Below are 24,835 nucleotides of genomic sequence, written 5' to 3'. Positions count from 1 at the left end.
CAACCAGCAATTCGTCTATATTTTGTAGCTCACGATTAGGTCAATATTATTCATGCCTAAGAGACCTAGTCATGTCAAAAAGAGTCCCACAACTAAGGAAGAGGCTTTTGTTGGAGTCAGAAGCTGCACCATAACTCACAGCAATATGGATGACTGAAGGTTGTGCAGAAATATTAAATCCGCCTCAAGGAAAACTTCACACAAATACCATAAGTCGCATCCAATAGAAGAATGGAATATATTAATAAATTGAGGCCATAAGAGGTCCCGAGCTAAACTTTGAACACCTGTGCCAAAAATTATTTCTCTTGCAAAATATATATGAAGTTGTCCTCCTGTGAAATCTCTACGTCCCTATTATTCATTCAATTAAAATGTTGCCCAACATAAGGAATCTCATGCCAAAGGTAAAGAAGAAGTGATTTTGCTTCTGAGTTTAAGTTGCCCAATTCATCTACCGTTACTTGCAATCTATGGTTATGATATAATGAAGTTCTAATTTTAGATCTTATTTTTATTATCTTTTATTTTTGCATTTTATTTATTTTTAATATAATTTGTAATAAAAAAAAACTACTAATTATTAATATAATAATTGTTATCTGAATAAGATAATAGAATATAATTATTAGGTTTTCATAAAGATATGTCTAAGACGTAGTATGAATGAATGAAAGAAAGATTTTAATGACGTTCACAAGACTAAACAGTTTATGGATCAAGACAAACATTCTTAAATTATCTTTAGATTCTGTTTGTTGTCAAATCTCCTAATATTCATTTTGACAAGAAGGTTGACCATCCAATTCATCCTATCTTCCTTAAATAATTGGTGCATATTGTCAACCTTTAAGCCATTTTCGTATTGAGTGCAAATATCTGCATAAGTTGTGCATTTCATGATGAAGTGTCATTTTGTACGCTTATTGCAAAAAATGCAAATTATTTCCTCCCAAGTTTCCTTGGGTTTACTCCATCTACCAGTCTTGTGCTTAAGATGATGCGAGCCTATTCTCAATTGTACAACTAATGGCATCGTTGTTCATCCAATTGTTGTTATGCTCCATCTGCATTTTCTTCCTACGATCTAGCATCTCTTCCACAACCATTTTAGTTTTCAAGCTTCTTTAAATAACTTATCAGTGGGGTTATTGTCAATGCTTCCAAGGAAAAGTTCTTGCTTCAGCTAAAAGAATTTCATATGGGACTATGCTTTTAATCTTGAGATTGCTTTTTATTAGATGTTTTTGAATGAATGAATGAATGCTTTTAATAATGTCCACGAGGCCAAACAGCGTATAGGAATACTTTATTTTATGTCCATATTTTCATCAAACTTGAATATGCATTCACCATATTGAACTGAGTTATTCCCTTAAACTTGGGGTTGAAACAAAGATTATAATAGTGAGACTTACGTAAAATAACAATCAACGAATATATATAAACTAGCATTTGTACCAAATCAAGGTGCATTGGTTATGATGTAAAGTATACTTTGGATAACATATGAGAGATACAAAATTATATAATAGAAAAATTGTATTAATTAGTGATAATTATTTGTGATACAAATTAATTGGTTTTAAAATATAAAAATCTAAATAAGAATGCATGCAAATATTAATATCTAAATATGAACATAAGCAAATTTATTTGAAAATATAAATTAATATTATTAGTATCTTCAATCAAACAATTTTTTTTTAATAAAATAAGATATTTGTTAGAAACTATAATTTAAATATTATTAACATTTATTATTAGACTATTTTTTTCATTTTTATAAATTAATATAAAAATTTATATACCTAGGAGAATCTTTTTAAGTAAAATCATTTCACAAAATTTAACAATTGATAATGCAATAATAAATATTATTGGTTTTAAAATATAAAAATCTAAATAAGAATGCATGTAAATATTAATATCTAAATATGAATGTAAGGTAAGTGCACAAAGATGGTGGTCAAAAAAGGGGTATAAGTGGACACTTTTTTTTTGCTGAAATCAGGTGAACCTAAACTTGAAGGCAAAATTTGAAAGTTATCCACTCAAGATATGAAGATAATGAAAGAACAAATATTGTAGTACTCTGAATCTAGTTTCCAAACTACTAAACTTTTTCAAAATTGGATAAGATTAAAGGGGTCAAATCTGTGAGAACTATGGAGACATTGGTAAAAGAAATTCAATAATAATATGTTATTGTTGTTCAAATTTTAAAAAAATTATATGGTTAGAAAACTCGGAAGATGGGTGAAAACATGGTGGAAATTTTAGAAATACCCACTTGATGAAGTGTAAACCTGATGATGACAAAGTCGAGAAACCAAGTTGATAAAATAAAACACGTCAAAAAAGAGGGAAATGAAGGGAAACCAAACATCCAAACCGTAGCTTTGTCATCCAGGCCTATTTCCAAGCCTAAACAGTCAAAAGCACGTACGGGTTACTTATAGTATAAAAAGCACGTACGAGATACTTATGGTGTAAGAAGTGCGTACGCTCTATCTTAACTATAAAAAGCGCGTCCGCGTTATTTTTACTATAAAAAGCATGTATGTTCTATTTTTACTATAAAAAGCACGTATGTTCTATTTTTACTATAAATAGTGCGTACGTGCTTTTTATGTTTAAATTTTGGGAGTGTATAGTATGATATTGTATATATAATGTGTATATACATATAATATATAATTTATATATAACATAAAAATATATAATATATAATATTTATATATATGTATATATAATGTACTAAGTATATATATATACACACACATATGGGTGTATGTATGTGTATTGTCTACCACTCTCCCCCTCTCAAGCATGTACAAGGTGCCTCTCTCTCTCTCTCTCCAATATATCTTTTCTTTGTTTGCATATAGATGAGGTAATAAGAAGATTGACAAGGTGGTCGGTTTTTGTTTTTTTATAAAGAAGATAGGATATAAAGTAGAACGTTTGAAGAAGATGAACGTATTGGTTGGATAATCTTTATGGGTTGTATGGTGTACTAAGGGGTCATATGGTGTCTTATGACCCCTTAGGACTCCATATGATCCCTTAGGTGTTATGGGTCATATGGTGTCCTAAGGGGTCATGTGGTGTTTTGTGATCCCTTAGGACACCATATGACCCCTTAGGAGTCCATATGGTGTCATATGGTGTTCTATGACCCCTTAGGACAACATATGATCCCTTAGGTGTCATTAGAGGTCATATTGTTTCCTAAGAGGTCATATGGTGTCTTATGACCCCGTAGGACACCATATGACCCCTTAAGACACCATACGACCCATAACTACACCATATGGTGTCCTAAGGGGTCATAGGATGCCATATGATCCCTTAGGACACCATATGGTGTTCTATGACCCCTTGGGACACTATTTGGTGTCATTATAGGTCCTATGGTGTGCTAAGGGATCATATAGTGTCCTATGACCCCTTAGATATTGTTAGGGGTTATATTGTGATCTAAGGGTCATATGGTGTCCTATGACCCCTTAAGGCACCATATGGTGTCATTATGTGTCTTATGGTGTCCTATGACCCCCAGGACACCTTATGACCCCTTAGGACACCATATGGTGTTGTTAGGGGTCATATGGTCTCCTACGACCCCTTAGGACTCCATATGGTGTCGTTATGGGTTGTATGGTGTCCTAAGAGGTCATATAGTGTTCTATGACCCCTTAGGACACCATTTGGTTTCATTATTGGATAACGACACATAAGAGGGCATATGGTGTGCTAAGGGGTCATATGGTGTCCTATGACCCCTTAGGACTCCATATGCCCTCTTATGTGTCGTTATGGGTCATATGATATCCTAAGGAGTCATATGGTGTCCTATGACCCCTTAGGACACATGCATGGATTCCTAGGATACCATATGACCCCTAAGAATACCATATGACATGAAAAAACACAAAATGGTGTCCTCCAAGTTCGAGTTCTCCTACGACCCCTTAGGACACCACTTGACCTCTTAGGAATCCATATGGTGTCGTTATGGGTCGTATGGTGTCCTAAGAGGTCATATAGTGTTCTATAACCCCTTAGGACACCATTTGGTGTCATTATGGGTCGTATGGTGTGCTAAGGGGTCATATGATATCCTATGACCCCGTAGGACTCCATATGACCTCTTATGTGTCATTATAGGTCATATGGTGTCCTATGACGCCTTAGGACACATGCATAGATCCCTAGGATGCCATATGACCCTAGAGAGGGAGAGAGGGGTAGGAGAGGGAGAGACAAGAGATAAATGAGAGAGAGATAGAGATAGAGAAAGGGAAAGGGCGGGGGGGAGAGAGAGGGAGAGATGGCAAAGAGAGAGAGAGAGAGAGAGAGAGAGAGAGAGAGAGAGAGAGAGAGAGAGAGAGAGAGAGAGAGAGATGGAAGGAGAGTACAAGAGACTAGAGAAAGAGAGGTGCAAAGAGAGGGAGAGAGTGAGAAAGAGAGGTAATGAGAAAGGGAGAGAGGGAGGGGGAGGAGAGAGGGAGAGAGAGATACACCTAAGAGAAGGAGAGAGTGAGATACAGAGAAAGAGGATGAGATGGAGAGACTTCAGAGAGAGAGAGAGAGAAGTGAAAAATAGAAATGGAGGGGGGAAGGTAGGGAGAGAGTGGGAAAGAGATACACTTGACAAAGGAAGAGAGAGAGAGAGAGAGAGAGAGAGAGAGAGAGAGATACTTGAGAGAAAGAGAAATGGAGTGAGGGGGAGAGAGAGAGAGTTAGAGGGAAAGAAATACTTGACAAAGGAAGAGAAAGGGAAGGGGAGGGAGAGGGATAGAATGAGAGAGAGAGACACTAAAGAGGGGGAGAGAGTGAGAGATATTTGAGAGAGGGAGAGAAAGGGAAGGGGAGGGAGAGGGAGAGGGATAGAATGAGAGAGACACTGAAGAGAGGGGGAGAGAGTGAGAGAGGGAGAGAAAGAGAGGGATAGATGAAAGAGAGAAAGAGGGTGAGGGAGATGAGAAAGAGAGGGAAGAAAGTAGAGAGGGAGATGTGTAAGAGAAAAAAAGGTAGGGGTTAAGGAAGAGAGGGGGGATGTAGGGAATAGATGAGAGAGATAATGTTGATATAAGCATGCTGATTACTGAAATTTGATTAAGTCTGAAATTTATAAGAATACTCAAAAAACTAGAATCTGCATTATAACTCTTAGAGATTTGGAACCACTCTCAAACATCCTGACAATATATACATAAAATATAACTTAAAGTATTATGTATATATCCTACCGAAAAACCTAATTGAATGCTAAATGAATTGCATTTTATTGACAGACAAACGCGTACGCGGTTTAGAAACTAAAAACCTCGTATGCGGCTTTAGTTTTTAAACCGCGTGCGGGGTTCTTAGTTTCTAAACCGCGTATGCGGTTAGTATAATTTAAACCCCGTACGTAGTTTAGCTTTGGTTAGGATCGGCAAAACGAGCCTAAACGTGTACGGGGTTCTTTAAATTTGAAATACCTCGTGCGCGTTTTGTTGTTTTTCATATTTTTTTTGGGTGTGTCCACTTTTTTGACCACCATCTTTATGCACTTACCCTGACATAAGCAAATTTATTTAAATTAATATTATTGGCATCTTCAATCAATCAATTTTTTTAATAAAATAAGATATTTCTCAGAAATTATACAGTTAAAAGTATTATTATATTATCTTATATTTTTTTTATTATTATACTAATATTATTTTTTATAATATTATAATTATGATATTAATTTATTTTTCTTGTACTTTCTTTATTTAATACATATAACAAATAATATATTATATTTATTATTGTTATATTATTTATTAATATTATTATATTTTTTATTATTATTTTATCGTTTATTACAATTATTTCTACTATGCTATCACATGATATTATTTCAAAGAGACTTGCAATAAATCCAATAACCTCACAAACTTTTTAACAAAATGTAACTTTAGAAATTTGAAATACTTATTGCATCTTAGATTGAAACCTCCCACAAACTTGATTCACACAGCACAATGATGATGAATTCTGACATGAATCTAGCCCCAAAGATGAATGTCTTTCTGCAAGGGTTTCCATCATTAGATTTCTTGAAGGGAAAGGGAAAAATCAAAATCTCCCGTTTTCAATACCTCAAAAAGTTTCTGGAATTTTCAACTTTTAACATAAAGGAGATAATAAAGTGATTTTTTTTAATTCTTCATTGACATAAAATGTTACTTTAATTCTCATTAAATTTCTTTATTTTTAGACAACTTACACAATTTTCTTTGTGCTGATACCTGTTGTTCTATGTTGGTCGGCGACACAGGCAGAATATATGCGGAAAAATGCAGTGAAACACGGCTTCAAGATGCAGGAGATTGCTTTGCAGAGGCAAAATGTTGGCATGATGCAGCAGCTGCATATGCTAGAGCTAATTGTGTTTCCAAATGTCTAAATGCCTGCATAAAGGGAAAATTATTTGAGACTGGTTTAGAATTTATTGAAGTCTTGAAAAAGGAAAACTGCACATCAAACTGTGGAAGATGTGAGGCTTGTGAAGGTGTGAAAATTAAAACTGAGTATCTTAAAATGTGTGCAACGCATTTTCATCAGAAAAAGGATACAAAGTCTATGATGAAATTTGTGAAGGCCTTTCCTACAATGGACTTAATTAGATCTTTTCTTTGGAGGAAAGATTACTTTGATGAGCTTCTCGGAATTGAAGAGACAAATGGGAACTTCATACAGGCTGCAGAAGTGGCAGAGATGAAAGGTGATTTGTTATGTGAGGCTGTCATGCTAGAAAGAGCAGAAGAATATGAAAAAGCATTTAAATCAATTCTACAGCATGTGCAGTTAAATTCTTTGTGGGCAATGGGAAATAGAGGGTGGCCGCTGCAGCACATTACTGAAAATAATAAACATGTAGAGAGAATAAAACAAATAGCTGAGCAAAACCTAGTTCATGTACCTAAGACCCTTGAAACCCTTAATTTTGAGGCATCAATTCTTCTAAGTCAGTCTCAAAGTCTCTCTAAGTTAACAGAACAAATGATCCTTGCAAAGCAGATTGGAAATGTCAACTTCGAAGTCCTTTCTCTTCGTAAAGTACTTGATGTGCATCTTCATTCTGATACCAAAACATTTCAGCATGACCAAGGGAGGAGTTTCCTGAAGAGTGATGATAATTACAAAGTGCTGCTAGAGAATACGGTCTCTTCGACAGCAATGGTATTTCTTTGGAATACATGGAAGGAGAAACTGTTATCCTCAGTAGATTCACTTTCAAAACTAGAAAAGCGCCGGGAAAGAGAAGAAGATAAAATCTATATTGAATTTGCTTTGGAATATTTTGGCACCAGAGTGAGCAGAAATAATAGATTCTGCACTGTGTTTAACAGTGAAGCCTTCTGGCTTAAGGGTAGGAGGGATGAATTGTCGCAGAGACGAGGAAATTGTGCACAGATTACTATCCAGAACTTTTCTATGCATGCAAAAGAGTTTCTTCTGATGGAATTGTTTTCTGTTGGAGACGAGGTTGTAAAAAAACTGCAAGAGATCTATCTTTCTTATAAAAATCAGCCTTATGCCCTTACTGTTGAAGGCACTCTGATACTTCAAATTTATCAAGTTTCAAATGCTTTGGAAGATAAGCTGTTGGCTAGGTTTGGACAGGTGACAAGGTTGATCAGGATCGAATTCCTGAAAGAGCGTTTCTTCAAGGTCTTTTTCCCATTAAATACACAGTATGAAAACATGAAGGAATTCATGTCTTTGCGGGAGAATCCAACAAGCAGTTTGATTCTCAAAGACATAACTGTAAATATAATAAACAATATAGTTATTGGCATAACTCTTGGGCAGGTTGGAAGATTACAATTATTGCTCCCCTTTTTGTCTAGGGAACTGGTGAAAGACCACGGTAAGAAAATTATTGAGAATCTCCATGACAATTGCTGGAATAATGAACTGCTCTGGCTTCATATGGAAACTCTTACAGGGGACACTTTAAAGGATGAAAGGGTCAATCTGATAAAAAGCTTTCAAACAGCTTTAACCAGTACTTTCCAGGAATGGGGGAACCAAATTGATTACATTTCTCCAAATGTTTTTCTTTCTCTACTGGAAAAGCTGTTCTTCTTTTCATCATCATGTGAATATCTCTCTGGAGGCTTATTTTTGCCAAGGTCTTTCTTCGTAGAGTTTATAACTGGGGGACAAGGGAACCCCTCTTGTGATTGGTTTTGTCAATCAAAATCTCTACCTAGATGCCGGGGAAGGCTTGAAAGTTTCTATCGTCCGATTTATAATATAATTTGTCAGCTATTAGTATCTTACAGAGCTGCAACATTTACATGGATACAAACTTTCAAGATTGACAGTCAGACTTATTTTCCAGAGTTGGCAATGCGTTTGATCATTATGCTTTGTTTAATAGGTGTCAACAGCATAGGTTTATTTCAAAATGCTATGCATGTGCTGTCGACCATCTTCCAAGATAAGCATATCAGAATGAGTCTGACTCCTAACTTTGGAGGAAAGCTGCTTCAACTTTTACAACAGTACAAACCAAACAGAGATACTTTTTTTATCTGCTTCTCCCAGTTAATGAGACAAATTGATAACCCTTTGGTGATGATTGATTTAGATAAAAGTCCCGAGCTTGAAAGTAATCCTCCAGATCTCATTATTATTGGGCCAGAGAGCATAAAATGTAAGGAAATTCTCCTTCAATCCGTGTTTCAGGATAAAGGTGACGTGATTGCTTCAAAGGAAAGTGAGGGGGACATGAAGAGTAAAGAGCTTCTGATACACAGCGAAAAGAGCATGCAGCCATCAAATAGTGGTAGTTTTGAAACTAATACAAAACATATTTCTGAATCTTTTAATGCTGAAGAGAATGTTTGTGGCAATGCCGAGTCTCTCAGAGATGAACAAGAGAAGGGGAATACTCTCTGCACACCCCTATTAGACTCCGGTGACATTGATCAACAGAAAAAGATTGATCCTTCAGGAGTTGATTTCAATTTTAGAGATAAGAATGTCCAGTTTTCATTACTTGAAGACATCAAACCATCTTACAAGTTTGAAGTTGATGGTCAGTCTCTACCTTGGTTTGTCCAATGGAGGATGAAAAGGTGGCTTTCTTGTGCTAGGCGTCGTCTTGAAGAGACACTATCTATCAAGGACAAATATATCAGGGAAGCTTGCGAAGTCTTCAAAGGGAACGCAAATTCTTCTTATACAGAGATTTTTATTTCAAAAGCTTGCCCTCTCAAGGTATAAAAAGCACAGGGTCATGCATGTGAATTATAATAATCCTCGTGATATATTATAACTACACTTTTTTTTCTTCTTTTAGCTAGGTATTCCCAAAGAGGGCAAAAGCTAAACTATAACAAGCTCTGATAATTTGAATGCAGGCCGAGGTCGACGAGCTCTTGGATCTGATAGAGACCACAATACCAAAGGTAAAACAAGGCAAAGTTCGACCTGACGAAGAAAATGATGTCTTAGATGAAATGCATGACATACATGAAGAATTGTCAAATTCATCTGAACTCCTTAAGCCAAGGTCAGTTGGCAATCTTGTAAGATATGCTCTATCTGCACCAGATCATAAAAAGATTTTAAATTTCAGGCAAAATAAAAGAAGCAGAAGCTACATTCTTTGGAGAAGCATAATGCAAAATAGGAGAAGCCGAAGCTAATTAGTTTGTAAAAGCATACTTTGATTTCTCAGTTATTTGGTCTGAAGAAGTGCCCCCCGTTTTTTAAATTGCAGGCATAAGAAGCATGAAGAGTATGACATTGAATGGCTAGAGAAAGATGCCATAGGTCATACTTCTATCAAATTACAGGAATGCAGGGACAGATTGAAAAGATTTAAGTCCGTATTTGAGGATGACACCCACATTGTCACTGAGTGCATGCAAACAGCCCAATCCAAATATAAGCAGAAGAAGAAGAACAAGCAAAAGAGAAACAAGGGTGGCAGAAAGATGAAGTAAAATGTACAAGATTTGTGGGTATGTATAGGACTAATCTGTGTATGTATTTATTACATTGCATGGTTTAAAGTGCCATTGAATTAATGATATTCTGTTGTTCAAGATTCCGCTGTTCTTTTTTTGATAATATATTTTAGTAGAACGAACTTTGGTAAACTCACGCGAACCCTTTGGTTAGCAAAACTAAGATGTCTGGTTCATCTACGTCGAAGGGATGATACATATTTAAATAGAACACACAAATGTATAGGTAGGTGTTTTCAAGATGTTCAACATATTTTATATAGATTTTTAAAAGATACATGAGAATATTATCTATAATTATCAGATATCAAATATTAATTGAATTTTCAACATAATTTTAAAATTGGTATTATATAATTAGATAAGTATATTTTTATTATTATAAGATTATTAAAATATGATGTATTCCTCTCACAATTATATCTACATTTTAAATATACTTAGCATGGTTTCTTTCCAAAGATCTCAAATATGATCCACCTCCTCATACAATGAGAAGACAAGCAAACACCTCAATTGCTCCACCTTGCTCCTTAAGCTGCAATCACATGCAAGCACATCGTCTGGGAAAAGATTAGCCACTTTGTATAACACGAGCTACCTCCTCTTGGCATGCATGGCATAATGTTGCAAGGTCCAACAATGGTAGAATTTTTGCCTTGATAAAACACATCACTAGTTATGAGATTGGATTATTTGAATCCAATGTATTATATAAATCATAATAAAATAATAGCTATAAGCATATTTTTATAGAATAATATCTATTATATAGATATAATTTTATATATTTTTAAAGATTACATATATTTGTATACTTATATATTTAGAGAAGATTATATTTAAAGAATGTATATAATTTATATGAGTAATGTGTATATATTAATATTAGTGGTAATATATATAATAGTAATACATATTATATATGTTTTTTGATAGAGATTTTTATACCATCTACAAATTTGTGTAGCTATCCGATGTAGGAGCACAAATCTTTAGGTTAATCTCTTCAATTAGGAGTCAAGGATTGAGGGGTATCTATTCTACTATATTCACCTAGGGCACGATCTTGAACTCATCTCTTACGATGTCGGACTCTTGCACTCAACAAGACTTGATACCTAGTGTGCTCATCACATTAAATCATAATTCTAGCCCTCATACCAATTTTAACCCTAAACTTAACACTAAATTTTTAACCCTAATTTTAATGCTAACCTCAATGGTAACTATAATTCTAAATCTTAATCGAGCTCTAATTTTAACCTTACACAATATAACACCCCACTAAGGAACCCCAAAGGACTAACAACTAACAACAACAACATAGCAATAATTTTTATTTTTTTTACATAATGCATCACATCAATAAACTCACCACATAATTAACTATTACAAACGCACAAACAAAAGATAAACATAGAAACTATGTCCTCATATGGGTTCCCCAACATCACTACTATGCAATCCTCCTAAACAAAATCTAAATAGATAAACTATAAATGAACTAACAATAATATTACATATAGAAGAACATCCACATCTATCACTAGGTTCATTTAATCACCAAACTAAGTGTTCCTATGATAATCTTTCAACTTACAAAATGATAAATCATTCATCCACATTAGAGTAGTCGATCCAACATCGAACAACCTAAACACTACTCTAGAATTACATTGTTTTTCTATTGCATTTAATTACATTACATCAGTCTCCCTAAGGAGTCTCCTAAATACAATAATAATGATACTATTACAAAGATTTTCAATTATACATATCATCTACTAATATAATAACTAAATAATTTGCATCATGAATAAAGAGGTACTGAAAAGAAGATAACAAGATCCATTCAATGCACACGAACAAGTCCACCAGCCCCCAATGGAGGTTGGCAACAACCACCCAACCATTCTGGAACCCTTAGGTCCACCCCACCATGCCCAAGAGATGGACATAAGGCCCCACACACACAAGCGAATTAGGCCAACTCTCAAACACAACATCAATATCAAAGGAATCATCAAGAATACACATGGATAAGATACACCACAAGGTTCCACCAAAGGCTTTTGTACACAACCACATAGGATAGGGCTCTAGAATACAATAAGGAGAGAGTGTCATCGCATAGCATCAACATGAGTTATCCTAGTAGCCTCTCTAGGCTTTGACCTCCATTTGACAACTCATGAGGAACCAACCAATCCTTTCATGAAGACAAGGAGGTTCGATCATGCCAAATCAATGCCCCATAGACATCTAGGCCTTCCCAACTCCATCCCTAGTCTATACAAGCACTCAAGGCCATGAGTGGGGCACCATATTATCTTTTTAATGTGTATTCCCTCCCGGTTCATTAATTAGGTTATCACTTAACTATGAAACTTTCAATGAGTTACGTTGATAGCCAATTTAAGGCCTCGGCCTCCATTCAAAGCCACTCTCCCTTATATGCACCTAAACACCTCTAACCTAGGGTTCGATTCCAAAGAATGATAAACATTGATAGCATAGATAACTCATATGAATCATACATGAATCCGTGGTCTTAAAATTGAATCATAAGCATACACAAGCTTTCCTAACCTTGTCCAACAAGTTACATCATTGAATGCTCTTCCAAAAGAAATCAAAATTGAACCTCTTCTCAACCAAGCATAAAGGAACATATGAAAACATGAATCAACTCAAATCAGGCAATACAAGCCCCAAAACATATAAACAACAGAGCAAAAAATCATCCCAAGGCTCTAGAACCCACTGGGAAATCTTACGGACCCAAATCAAACGAAACAAGGGTAAAACATAACTCCTGTGCATTTGGGGGCTTAAGTTGTGCAATTGAGAGCTAAAGTTGTGCAGTTGAGGGCTAAAGTAGTGCAGTTGAGTTTGTCCCTATGTAGTTAAAAAGGAGTCACTTGGAGCTCAAAATTGGAGGTTAATTGGGCCCCAGAAGCAGAAACAAGTGAAGACCCATTTGAGGGGTGTCTATTTCACTTCCATAATTTCATTCAATTTGACTCTAAGACATTGGAATGAAATGCAAGACACAATACCCTAAAAGAGCCCCTTAAAACTTAGAGAAAAAGAGAGAATTTCAATGTAAAACTATACATAATCTAGAATTCAAAACACTTTCAGATTGTAATCAAAGACACTTAATGCAACACTTCTCATTTTCAAATCAAATAACATTTAAAAGGGTTTTCAAACCCTACCTCAGGTCTTGCGAAGACAAAGAGGAAGAAGGAATGGAGAAGAGAGCTTGGGAAGCATGAAATCAAACCACGAACAACAAGGAGTTTCCAACCAGCAAGTAAGCCAATAACAACAATAAAACCTCTAGCAAATCCTCTACCAATAAATCTCCCAAATGTTGTCCAAAATCCTCTCTCTACAAGCAAGCAAATCTATCCAAAAACCCTCTCCAAAACTCACCATTCATTCTCACAAAAAAATTTCTCCAAAAACTCCAGCAATCCCCCGGAAAAAACTCCCAAAAAATAATAATAAAAGCCATTCTCAAAACTTGTACAAGAATGCTCAACCACCTCTCCCCAAAACTATGCAAAAAAAACCCAAATAAAATAACTAATTAAACTCCCCTATGCAGCCAACTCTCACGATAATAATTTAATCCTACAAAAACATAGACTTCCTCCCCAAAACAATAACATAAATAAAAAGGGGGACAAATAACTTATTCCACACCATGAATAGAATATCACCCACCAAAAATGCTCATAAATACACAAAATAAGATCCATTACCATAATATTAATATAAGTCATTTATATCACAAAATACAACAACAACAACAAAAATAAAAATAACAACAATAACAATAATAATAATAATAATAATAATAATAATAATAATGACTAAAGGTTATACCACCAATAATATTATTTACAACAAAAATATTATTAATTTGACATAAAACATGAATGTACAAAACATAGCCAAGATCAAGCATCAACACCACACCACGAAAGTTGACTTATTTAGGGATATAGACATTGCCTCCATGGCAATATGAACAGGTAAACTCGAGACCGAGGTTATTTCCCTAATTCGGGACAATGACTAGGGCTAGGTTAACCAATAACAACAACAACAACAACAACAACAACAACAACAACAATAATAATAATAATAATAATAATAATAATAATAATAATAATAATGACTAAAGGTAATACCACCAATAATATTATTTACAACAAAAATATTATTAATTTGACATAAAACATGAATGTACAAAACATAGCCAAGATCAAGCATCAACACCACACCACGAAAGCTGACTTATTTAGGGATACAGACATTGCCTCCATGGCAATATGAACAGGTAAACTCAAGACCGAGATTATTTCCCTAATTCAGGACAATTACTAGGGCTAGGTTAACTAGGCCTTAAAGCTATTTCTATTGCCACCATCGAGGATTTTTTACGCACACGCAAACTTGTGAACCCAAGCGGAGTCAACACTTGGTACCTACATCGACAAAACACAAAAACACTTGCACAACATATACATGCATATATACATTTGACAAATAGCATTAATAATCATAATTCTATCCTCAAATAGAACCATTTAAAACATATATTAGCACTTCATATTCCATAATCATAATACTTCATCTCACATCTATTCATCAAGAAATCATAAGCATTAAACCCTAATATATCATCATTACACTAAGAAATCAGAATTGTAACCTTAAACCCTAATACCACCAATAAGTTCTTACAAATATAAATCGCCATATCATAGTCATGTCCTAAAACATAGATCCATTATACATAAGAAACCTTCATTGTATCAAATAAGTATGTCTACTTCTAAAAACAACATGCCACTAAAGCCAACATAAATACATAAGAAACATAATCAGGAAATAGACATAGAAGATGTTACCCTAGATTATAGCTCATTTTGCAAAAGAGATCACAAGGTTAACATGGTTAGAAAACCTAAATGTTAACTACACACTATAACATTTTCATAGTAACATTAAACGACCACTTCCAAATAAGCACAATCAAGGTATTTACACATTATACCTAGGCACCCTCATATAGATATAAGCAACCAAAATAATAAATTCATTGGAATGGGATTGTAACATCACATGCATTCTCATCTATTGGGATGATGTGATATCATTCCTTTCCATCCAACATCCATAGAACATAACCATGCTACTTTTAAAAATTAACCATATTAATGGAAAATCATCACAATGACCACTAGATCTAACAAACATCTCTACCCACACTAATCATTACTTCATTACATCATCAATATTTAGGCGTAGGTTTAATAACATGATACCTGCTTTATCGTGTGAGGGCTAGAGAGCTATTACACCTAACCATAACATTAACTTTAACCCAATCTTGACCCTTATCTCATTACTACCTAATTTTAAAGAAGGACTTGTGATCCCAAACAAAAATGGGTACTCATTATTTTCAAAATGGGTACCCTTTTGTCAGTGTTTTAATTCTAATCTGAAACTTCTCCTCAATCTAGACTCAGCTCCTTGCAAGCGCCCCTTAATAATACCATTAATCCTAATTATAACCTTACTTCTAACCCTAACCTTCATTGTAAGTCTAATCACATTGGTAACCCTAATTCTATTCTAATCCTATTCTTAACCCTAACACTAGTAGAAATATGGCAAATAAATGACTAGGTGACTAAAAAATTTAGTCAAGACAACTAAAAATGACTAAATTCTAGTCATCTTTTGCAACACAACTATAAATGACTAATTTGGTCATCGGGTAAGAAACACAACTAAATAATTAGTCACACAAAGAAAAATGACTATTGCTCCTCTATACTATTAGTCACACAAGTGTTTCCAAAGTGCTACCAAGTTAAGAGAGCATTAATGTGTTGAATACATCTATTAATTAATGTTAAAGATTAATATATAATACCCATCATTTTTCATGTGTGAATTTTTTTTTTCAAAAGGTTTCTCCATGTAAATCTTGTATTCATATTGTTTGTTGATTTTATTCTTATTATCTATTTTATGCAATCACATAATCATAATATGGTAATCATTTGATAAGAAAAAACTCAATTTTAGATTTGCATACATTTGTAACAAATGTTATCATAGTAGTTTCACCTTGTTTCCCAATGGACGTGTTATCAAATGAGGGATACCTCTACAGTTATCTCCTTTTATATATAATTACACGATGTGAACACAAAACAAAAAAACATGAGATTTGATTAAGGTAGAAGGAGAAACTTATAATAAGTGCACTTTCATACCCTATAAGCACAACATGTTCATTAAAGTTGATCATCAATACCATCTTGATAAAATTTTAGGACATAAGACTCAAATTTGAGGTGAAAGATTGGCATAAATAAACTGTAGAAATAGGACATGATAATTTTTAAAGACAACCAAAATCCCAATTTTGTTAAATAGATTTAGAGAGTTCAAATATAACGCATCAATCAAATATAAGATTTGAACTACAAAGTACAACTATTGACAAATCACAACCATTTCATACATTCACCTCTTATACGAACTAAGCATCTTAATCTTCTCATTTCAATAATACTTTACTTGTCATATATATTGTTTATATTAGATTTAGTTAATTATTTATTTATCTAAATTAATCAAATTTAAAAAAAGAATACTTACTTAAATTGTAACATTTAAATTTGAAAAGTGTAATTTTTTACCCTTGCGCGCATAATGGATCCCACAATGTGCATTGTTACTCTGAGTGGAAGACAAATCAATAGTTATAAGCAGTACTGTCACATGCAGAGAAAAAAAAATTGTCAAAATTTGATATACCATTTAAAATTTGTGGGTGCATGAAGTTAGCTATAATGCCTACTAGTACGCATCCCCTAGTCACGACAACTTATACAAATGACTAATTAGATAAAAATTAAAATTATTATTTTAATAATCTTAAATTAAAAATTAAAATTATTTTAACTGTCTTAAATTAAAAATTAAGACATAAAAGACATGCATGTTGGCAAGGGTTAGAGGAATATTGGCGCGCGTGCAGGAAGTGAATTACCAAGTTAGTCTTATAGCAGTCTGGTGCGATGAGGGGGATTACAGCAGTATCTGGTGGGTGGAGTTCTAACATAAATGGCTTTGAAAGATAGTTGTGCACTTTGAAACCTCTGATGCCCTTGGATTATAGGGCACTTTCACAGTATCCATTGTTGCAAAAGCCTCCATCATCATTGAGTCGTTTCATGTGTTGTTGTCATTGCCCACCAAAAAGGTCAACATACAGATCCAAATCCAAGCTTTGATTTTGCTAATTAAATATCTTCTATTTTAGCCAAATTTGTAAACTTGGAGTATAAGGGTTTTGTGATTATTAGGAGGTGTGTGATCGCTCATTGTGATGTTGCACACTTTTACAGGTTATGATGTACTTCTATTCTTAATGTGGAACATTTTCACTTGTGCTTTTGCTACCACTACAGATTAAACCCTAGAGTGCCAAGCCCATGGGTGAAATTGATTTTTCAATTTTAGGTCATGTCTTGAAATATGTGGCACCCATGAGACCATATTTCTTAGAGGCATTATGTCAAACAGTTCACGTGCTCTATCAATGCTCCCTCGTTTTTAAAATAATAGGCATTACGTCAAAATTTAGTTGGAGAGAGCTCCATGTCCATGGGGCTCTAGTAGCTCTGGGTGTGGGTAGATAGTTCAGGGTAGTGCTTGATGCAAGTAAGCACAAAGGCAAGTAGATCATTTCTAGAAATAATATCTGACAACTTTCTTCCTTGGATCATGCTTTGATGGGTACCCATACCTGATGTAAAGCTCCCATGTTGTGGAATAGGCTGGGAGCATGTTGTCCAATGGGTTCGTTGCATCTGGTGAAATAGTTTAACTATACCCATGAGATCACATTTCTTTGATGCATTATGTCAAACAGTTTGGTTGTGCCCATGAGATCACATTTCTTTGAGGCATTCTATCAAATAGTTTGACTGCATCCATGAGATGGCATTTCTTTGAGCATTATGTCAAACAGTTTGATTGTGCCCACGAGATCACATTTCTTTGAGGCATTACGTCAAATAGTTTGACTGTGCCATGAGGAGGCTGACAAAGGTTATGATTTTTTGCTTTACATTCTCCATTTGCATCTGCTTAAACATTACTAGAGCCTTTGTAACATTTTTTTTTTCAAACCCTATGAGATTCCTTTAATGGTGCTTTGATTTCCCACTGCATTGTAATGCTTCAGAGTCCTCGAAAAAAATTGCCCATTGCAACTTAGAGCTAAAGTCTAGTTTGCAGGGCTCAAGATCCACAATAGAACTGAACAAAATCGAATTTTGTATTTTGCAGTTTTCAATTACAAGGAAAATAACATGACAAAAAGAAAAGCAAAAAATTTTAAAGGGCAAAGGATTTAAACTTTTAATAAGGTTCATATTCTAAGTAATGACTTGTGACATTGATAATTCAACCATTCTTTAGATAAACCAAAATGTCTGGAACTCTTTTAAAATTCAAACATGACTAGGAGTCTTTCAAGAACTTAATGGCTCAATTTGAACCAACTGACAAGAAAGATTGCAACATAACATTGAATAAGACATGTTATTAACAAATGTGGCCAATCTTAAAAATGTTGTGTTTAAATAAACAAGTGTATGAACACTAAGATGATTGGACTAGGTCACTTGCAAATCCTATTCAATAACCTCAATTGCCAACAACAACTAGAGATGATATTGACTCAAGATCAAACAATATGACAAAATCACAATTCAATCCTATGCCAATATCATGTTATATGGATTTATTTATGCAATACCCACTAGGGAGTTGACTAAGGTAGCTTCCCTTTTGAACTAACCCTCCTTCAAGGTGTTATTTACATTGAAATCTAACTTGTTGTAGATTATGAAAGATTTTGTGTATGTATCTTAGATGAGTGTGAAATTTACAAGTGATCAAGAGGAAAATATGAATAATGCATGAAACTTTTAGGATATTTTAATCACCTTCACTTGTATCACTTGGTATAATGAAGATGTGTTCCATACAGGTTTTCTATCCTTTATGCATGGAACCTATTCTTGACATCCTTGATTTTATATAGCTGCCTTCTTTGTATTGATCTAGGGCTGCTCATTAATGTAGCTATGGACTGCCCTTGTTCACTGTATTGTCACATTTGCAAATATGGTACTGTAATCTTCTGCATTTTGATGTCATTAACTATTGTAAACACTTCAAAAATCTTATCTCTTTGGGCTTGAACTAATGAAATAATTCAAAACTCCATCATTAGCTTCTTGGACTCGTGCATTTTCTTCACAAACTCAGTCTTTGAGTTTGACTGAATTCTCTAGTAAAGAATATTAAATTATTAATATTACATACTCATCTTTTTTCCAACTTCTATCCCTTAAATGATATTTCAATGCATGACTGTTATTTGCATATTTTGTGGGCTAAAATCCTATGTTGATGGCTTTTTGTGCCTTCAAACCTGATCATCAACACTATATTACTGTATTTTCACTGTTATGCCTATCAGAGTTGACTGTTTCTTTTTCTTGGGTGATCAGATTGTCCTTTTCTCTTGATTTGCCCAAATGTCAGTGGCCTGGGAATTGGCCTTCTTGTCAAATGTATTACTATCTTGGCTACTACAAAGTGTCATGACTATCTTCGACCCTCATAATCAAATCAAATTCTCATAGAACTGTATTATCATCTTTCACTTTTATATTATCAGACCTTAGGTTTTTTTTGTTATTACTACAAATATCTCTGAAGATGACTGCTAGTGGTGAACATGTATACCATCATTGATTAGGCCCCTTTATATGAATAGTATCTTATACAATGCTCTCAAAAGGTTATGAGCCTTTCTTTATGACTGTATTCTCTCCTTTTTTTACTGTATTCTTTGTGAGCCATTTTTGACCTAATAGGGATTAATTGGTAAAAATGATATAATGACATAATGCTAACATGAGACACTCATAAAAAATCAATGAGGAACATAGAAGTAGTGATTATTGCCATCAAGAATGCTTGACATAAGCATGGATGGCTTACCAAAGGGTTGCAAAAGTTGTTTTGGTTCTTTTCATTAAAGTCTTTCAAGGGGCCTCCCAAGGGCTAAGATCTTCTAATATATGGTGATTATCATTGCATCCATAGTAAAAGAAAAACAGTCCATTGAAGATCATTGTTTTAAGAGCAATGACAGTCTTCAAACGCAATCAAGAAAATAAGACTAAGATCATAAAAGTCTGATAAAGTAACAATCATTTCATGATTTTAGGTGCAAAGATTTGATGAGAATACAATCTTCATTTGGTAGCATTAACAAAGCTTTTTAGACCATGGCAAGCTTCAGTTCGCAACAGAGAAAGCCTTCATGTATTAAGGGTCAGCCAATAGAACAGTGACATGAGACTCAGACTTTAAGTTTGCAGCTTTATCAAACAAAGGCACGATGCAATCACTCAAAGAGAACAGTCTCAACCAAATGACAGAGTCCCAAAAGAAGCCATAACAATGATCTTGCAACAATCCAAAACAAAGAAAGAAAAGACCAAAATATAGACAAAATGGAACAACAAATGAAGGAAAAAGACAGATTCACAAAGGTTTGGTATAGTCATAGAGGTTAATAGTGAACATGACCTTTAAAAGACAACAGTGATTCTTATGTACAATCAACAAAGGATTGAAATTTTAATGATATCCATTATCCAATAAGGTCTTTGAGAGCATGTATAAGAGTATTCCTTAGCTATTTGACTATATTTTTTTGTTTTTCTTTATTGTTGTACTTACATTAACTATTTTGCATCTATCCTTTGAAAATATATCCTCTTTGTAGACTATATAGAACCTTGTTGCTAGCTGCCTTTCTCTTCTTTTTGTCTTTGGCTTAGAATCAAGGATGGCTGCTCTTTGATGACTGATTACAGAAAACCTCTTGGTATAGTTTGACTCCAAATCTTGAAGAGCTGCCACTATGTCTTGTTCATGGTATCCTTTGTGAATAGTTGTGCATGGACTGCTAAAATGGCTTCTGACTGTTGTTTTGTGATCAATCACTGTCTTATATTGACTGTGTATGATTATATAGGCTCTGTTACTTGTGCTTTTATGACAGTGATTACCTCTTGAAGGCTACTCTGACTATTATTATCTCTGTGTGACTATCTTTTTCTTCCTTGTGACCATGTTCATTGTTTCTGTCAAAACTTTTCTTTGACTATCCTAATACTTATCATAATTTTTATCCTTCATTCATGGCTATTACAAACTTGTCCTGTGGATAACACTGTCAAAACTCTCCCTCTCTGTGTCTAGGTTTGTCTTAGAAGTTTTGATGGCATATGTGTCAATCACTGTTACTTTTTCTCCAACATTTCTCTAGAATTTGTATTGGGATGGAAGGTAGCTGACTATTCATGCTCACATAGTCTATATTGATTCTCAATTCATAGCCTTTGTTAAGGGATCTTGCTTTCTATTCATACATTTATTGTGGCTTCATGGTTACTACTGTGGTCATCGTGTTAAGCATGTGTGCCTTTGGATGATCTATAAACATGATTGTTATTCTAACAAAAAAATTGTATTCTTGAGATAACTCCATTCTTGTGTTAATTATTATGAGCATATGACTGAGTCTTTATAGGGCTAAGACCTTCAACTCTCTGCAACTCATGCCATGTTTACAAGGCCTGATTTGATTTGACTGTATTCTTCATTACTCTTTGGGACTATCAATGGTCCATGTAAGGCCTTCATTCACTATTTTGTTCCTATGTTCTGAAACTGAACCTATGTGATTTTAAGTTCCTATGGCCTTGTATCTGCAAGATCTCTGTTGTTAGGGTTTCTTTATGTCATCACTGAGTCATTTTTCTATATATATACTGGTTATTCATCATATGCACCCTTGTCATTGTCATAGTCTCTTCGATCTTGTCTTCATATAACTCCAATTTGAATCACTGTTGATAGACATTTGATTGCTTCTTTGTGCTTTGACTATAATTCTGAGATGGGACTATATATTTATTGACCAAACCCACTTTGATCATGCAAAGTACATGGTTGGGATTGTAGTTTATGACAACTAACTTCTAAATATCAAGTCCAATAACTTTCTCATGCCTTCCTTTGAATATTATCTCTACTATTGAATCTTGATTTATTGTCTTCATTATTTTGATAATGACTCCATCTATTTGCTCACTGTTTTCAAACCTTCCCCTAAAACAGACCTCTGTCATTATTGTTGGTGCTTTGAATCTTTTTAAATGTCCTATGAAAAAAGCTATATTCCTTTCCTTATTGCTGCACTCATTTTAGCCATGAAATGTGCTGCCCTGGGTCCTCTAAGCCTACAAAAAAATCTTGACACTGCTCTGGAGGTCTTTTAAAACTATAAGGTTGTTCTTTGTTGTCTTTCTAGCAGTCCTCTGTCACAAGGCTGCCTTCATTTCCTTACTTGACTATATTTTGCTTTGCTCTTTTTGGTTGTTGTTCAAAACCCTAGGTCTGTGTTTTAAGCTTTGGATCACTATCTCTTTGTAGGTTTGATAGGACTGAGACTACCCCTTATAGTTGTGTCGGTCACAAAACCTTTGTACCTTTTTAGCTACAACAATATTAGTAAACTCTTGGTTTGACAATGGCTTCATCATTTATATATCTAGGCATAGGGTTTTGACTGTACTTAGGAATCAATGTTATACCAGAATAGTAGATTTTAGCCTTAACAAAACATTCATACACCAACCAGTATACTGGTATAAACAGAATTGAAAGAAGTAAAGCAACCAATAAGACAAACACATAAATAAGAACCATAACACACATATTTATACGTGGAAAACTGTCATGTCCCCTCCTTGATCATTATATATAGCGTAAATGAAACAATTATTATTATTAATTATTATAATTACCAAACAAATAATTATTTGAAATTTATTTATTTATTAAATATTATTATTCAATATTTATTAAAAATATTATTTTGAAATATTCAAATGGAAATAAATTAATATTATATTATAAATGTAATTTATATATATATATATTATAAATTATAAACATGATTTACATATTCTTAATTTATATATTTAAAATAAAGAGGCACGAGTTGTGGTGATAATAAGCTAAGAAACGTAACATTAATACCATTAATCATTGCTAAGGTCTATTCATTTTAGTGACTAGACAAATGACTAATTAGATAATAATTCCAATATAAGAGTTGTCGGATGGTTATGAAGAAGTGCCTCTATAATAAGAAGAGAGGACTTTTCAAAGAAGTGTGACTCTTGAGAGTTGGAAGTATAAAAGAAGTCTCCAACATTGCAACGGGGAATGAAGGGTGAAGAAGATGGTTCGGATCAGGGGAACATCGAACAAACCATTAATCAAGCCATAACGGAATTGTTATTGAGTTACAGGCAGTAATACCCTGTAATCTTGGTGGTATGCATGGGATATGCTTAATATGTATCTTAATACATATGAAGCCCGATAACATTCTTATGTAGAATTTATAGTGATATAAATTTAGTTAATAATAATAATAATAAAATTACAATTATTACAATATTTTATATAAACAGATGGGCAGTAAAATGTATACAATAATACTGTTCAAAGTAAATAATAATATAATTATAGGGAATAATATAATGGCTGCAATTATTTATAAGAGCTTCTCTCTCTCTCTCTCTCTCTCTCTCTCTCTCTCTATATATATATATATATATATATACTAACTGAAAATAAATAATTAATACATACATATATATATAGAAATTAGTAATTTGAATGAATGAGTAAATAAAATATTATAAATCAGATTGAGTTCAATATCAAATAGAAGGTTATGTTTCTCTGTTGGACTGTCAATATCTTAGGAAATGCGATGTTTAAGATAGTTTGGTCTCCTAATCAATTTTGTTTAAGTCATAAGTATGTTGATATGGATGAATTAGGGTCAAAACAGGACTAAACTTAGTAGGGGACATTACAAATGGTATCAGAGCTATGATCCTGCCATCTTGCAGGTAGTTAGTTAATGCTTAGAAAAGGAAACGAAATGAGTAAACAGTTGGGCAATGAATTGCCATGCAAGGCTATTTGAGGTACGCTTCAGCAGCAAGTCCAACTGCAATAAATAGTATTTTATGAATAAATAACGAGATAAATAAATAATTGATAACCAAAATATCTTTAAATTGTCCTAAAACTATAATCAGTTCCGTATTTCTCCACATCCCCAAGGGAGATGGAGGCTACTAGGGAGGGGCAGAGTAATTCCATCCGATAGGATGCCCCAAGGGTGAAAGACTCCTCCTGAAATCTGGGCTGTATGCCCCAAGGGTGAATGGACCGAGTTCAGTAATCTGGGCTAATTTGAGAGTTGGTTTCAAGTGCCCTAGACAGCCAAATGATCTTCTAGGAAAAGGGACGGATTGGTTTAAATTTAGGCATAGTTTTAATGGCATCACAAGTTATATTATGATATTTGCATATGAAATGTGTTGATTTATGATTATGTGTTTACTATATGCCTGAAGTGTCTTCAACCCAATTGCTCCATTGTATACGTATGTATGGTATAAATGCTTATGGGATTGCTTAATGTTGTCTTGCTTTTGACATAATCACATTATACGCTTTCCTAATTTTCATGTGAATTCTTCTTGCTTTAAGTATACTCACACCGTCACACATTTTCTCTA

General features: G+C 34.0%; 1 protein-coding gene across 1 annotated transcript in view; it reads left to right on the top strand.

Moving 5' to 3' along the window:
* The window catches only part of LOC131049811 (uncharacterized), a 209,809-nt gene that overhangs the window by 159,510 nt on the left and 25,464 nt on the right, over positions 1 to 24,835 (top strand). Inside the window, exons 12-14 of the mRNA XM_057983889.2 lie at positions 6,320 to 9,273; positions 9,417 to 9,568; positions 9,779 to 10,022. Of these exons, the coding sequence (XP_057839872.2) occupies positions 6,320 to 9,273; positions 9,417 to 9,568; positions 9,779 to 10,004 (3,332 nt within the window). The 3' untranslated portion in view covers positions 10,005 to 10,022. The remainder of the gene's footprint in view (positions 1 to 6,319; positions 9,274 to 9,416; positions 9,569 to 9,778; positions 10,023 to 24,835) is intronic.

Source organism: Cryptomeria japonica, chromosome 7 (genome assembly GCF_030272615.1).
Source record: "Cryptomeria japonica chromosome 7, Sugi_1.0, whole genome shotgun sequence".
Classification (NCBI taxonomy): Eukaryota; Viridiplantae; Streptophyta; class Pinopsida; order Cupressales; family Cupressaceae; genus Cryptomeria; species Cryptomeria japonica.
Note: the sequence above shows the minus strand (reverse complement) of the source record. Positions and strands in the feature narration are given on the sequence as shown.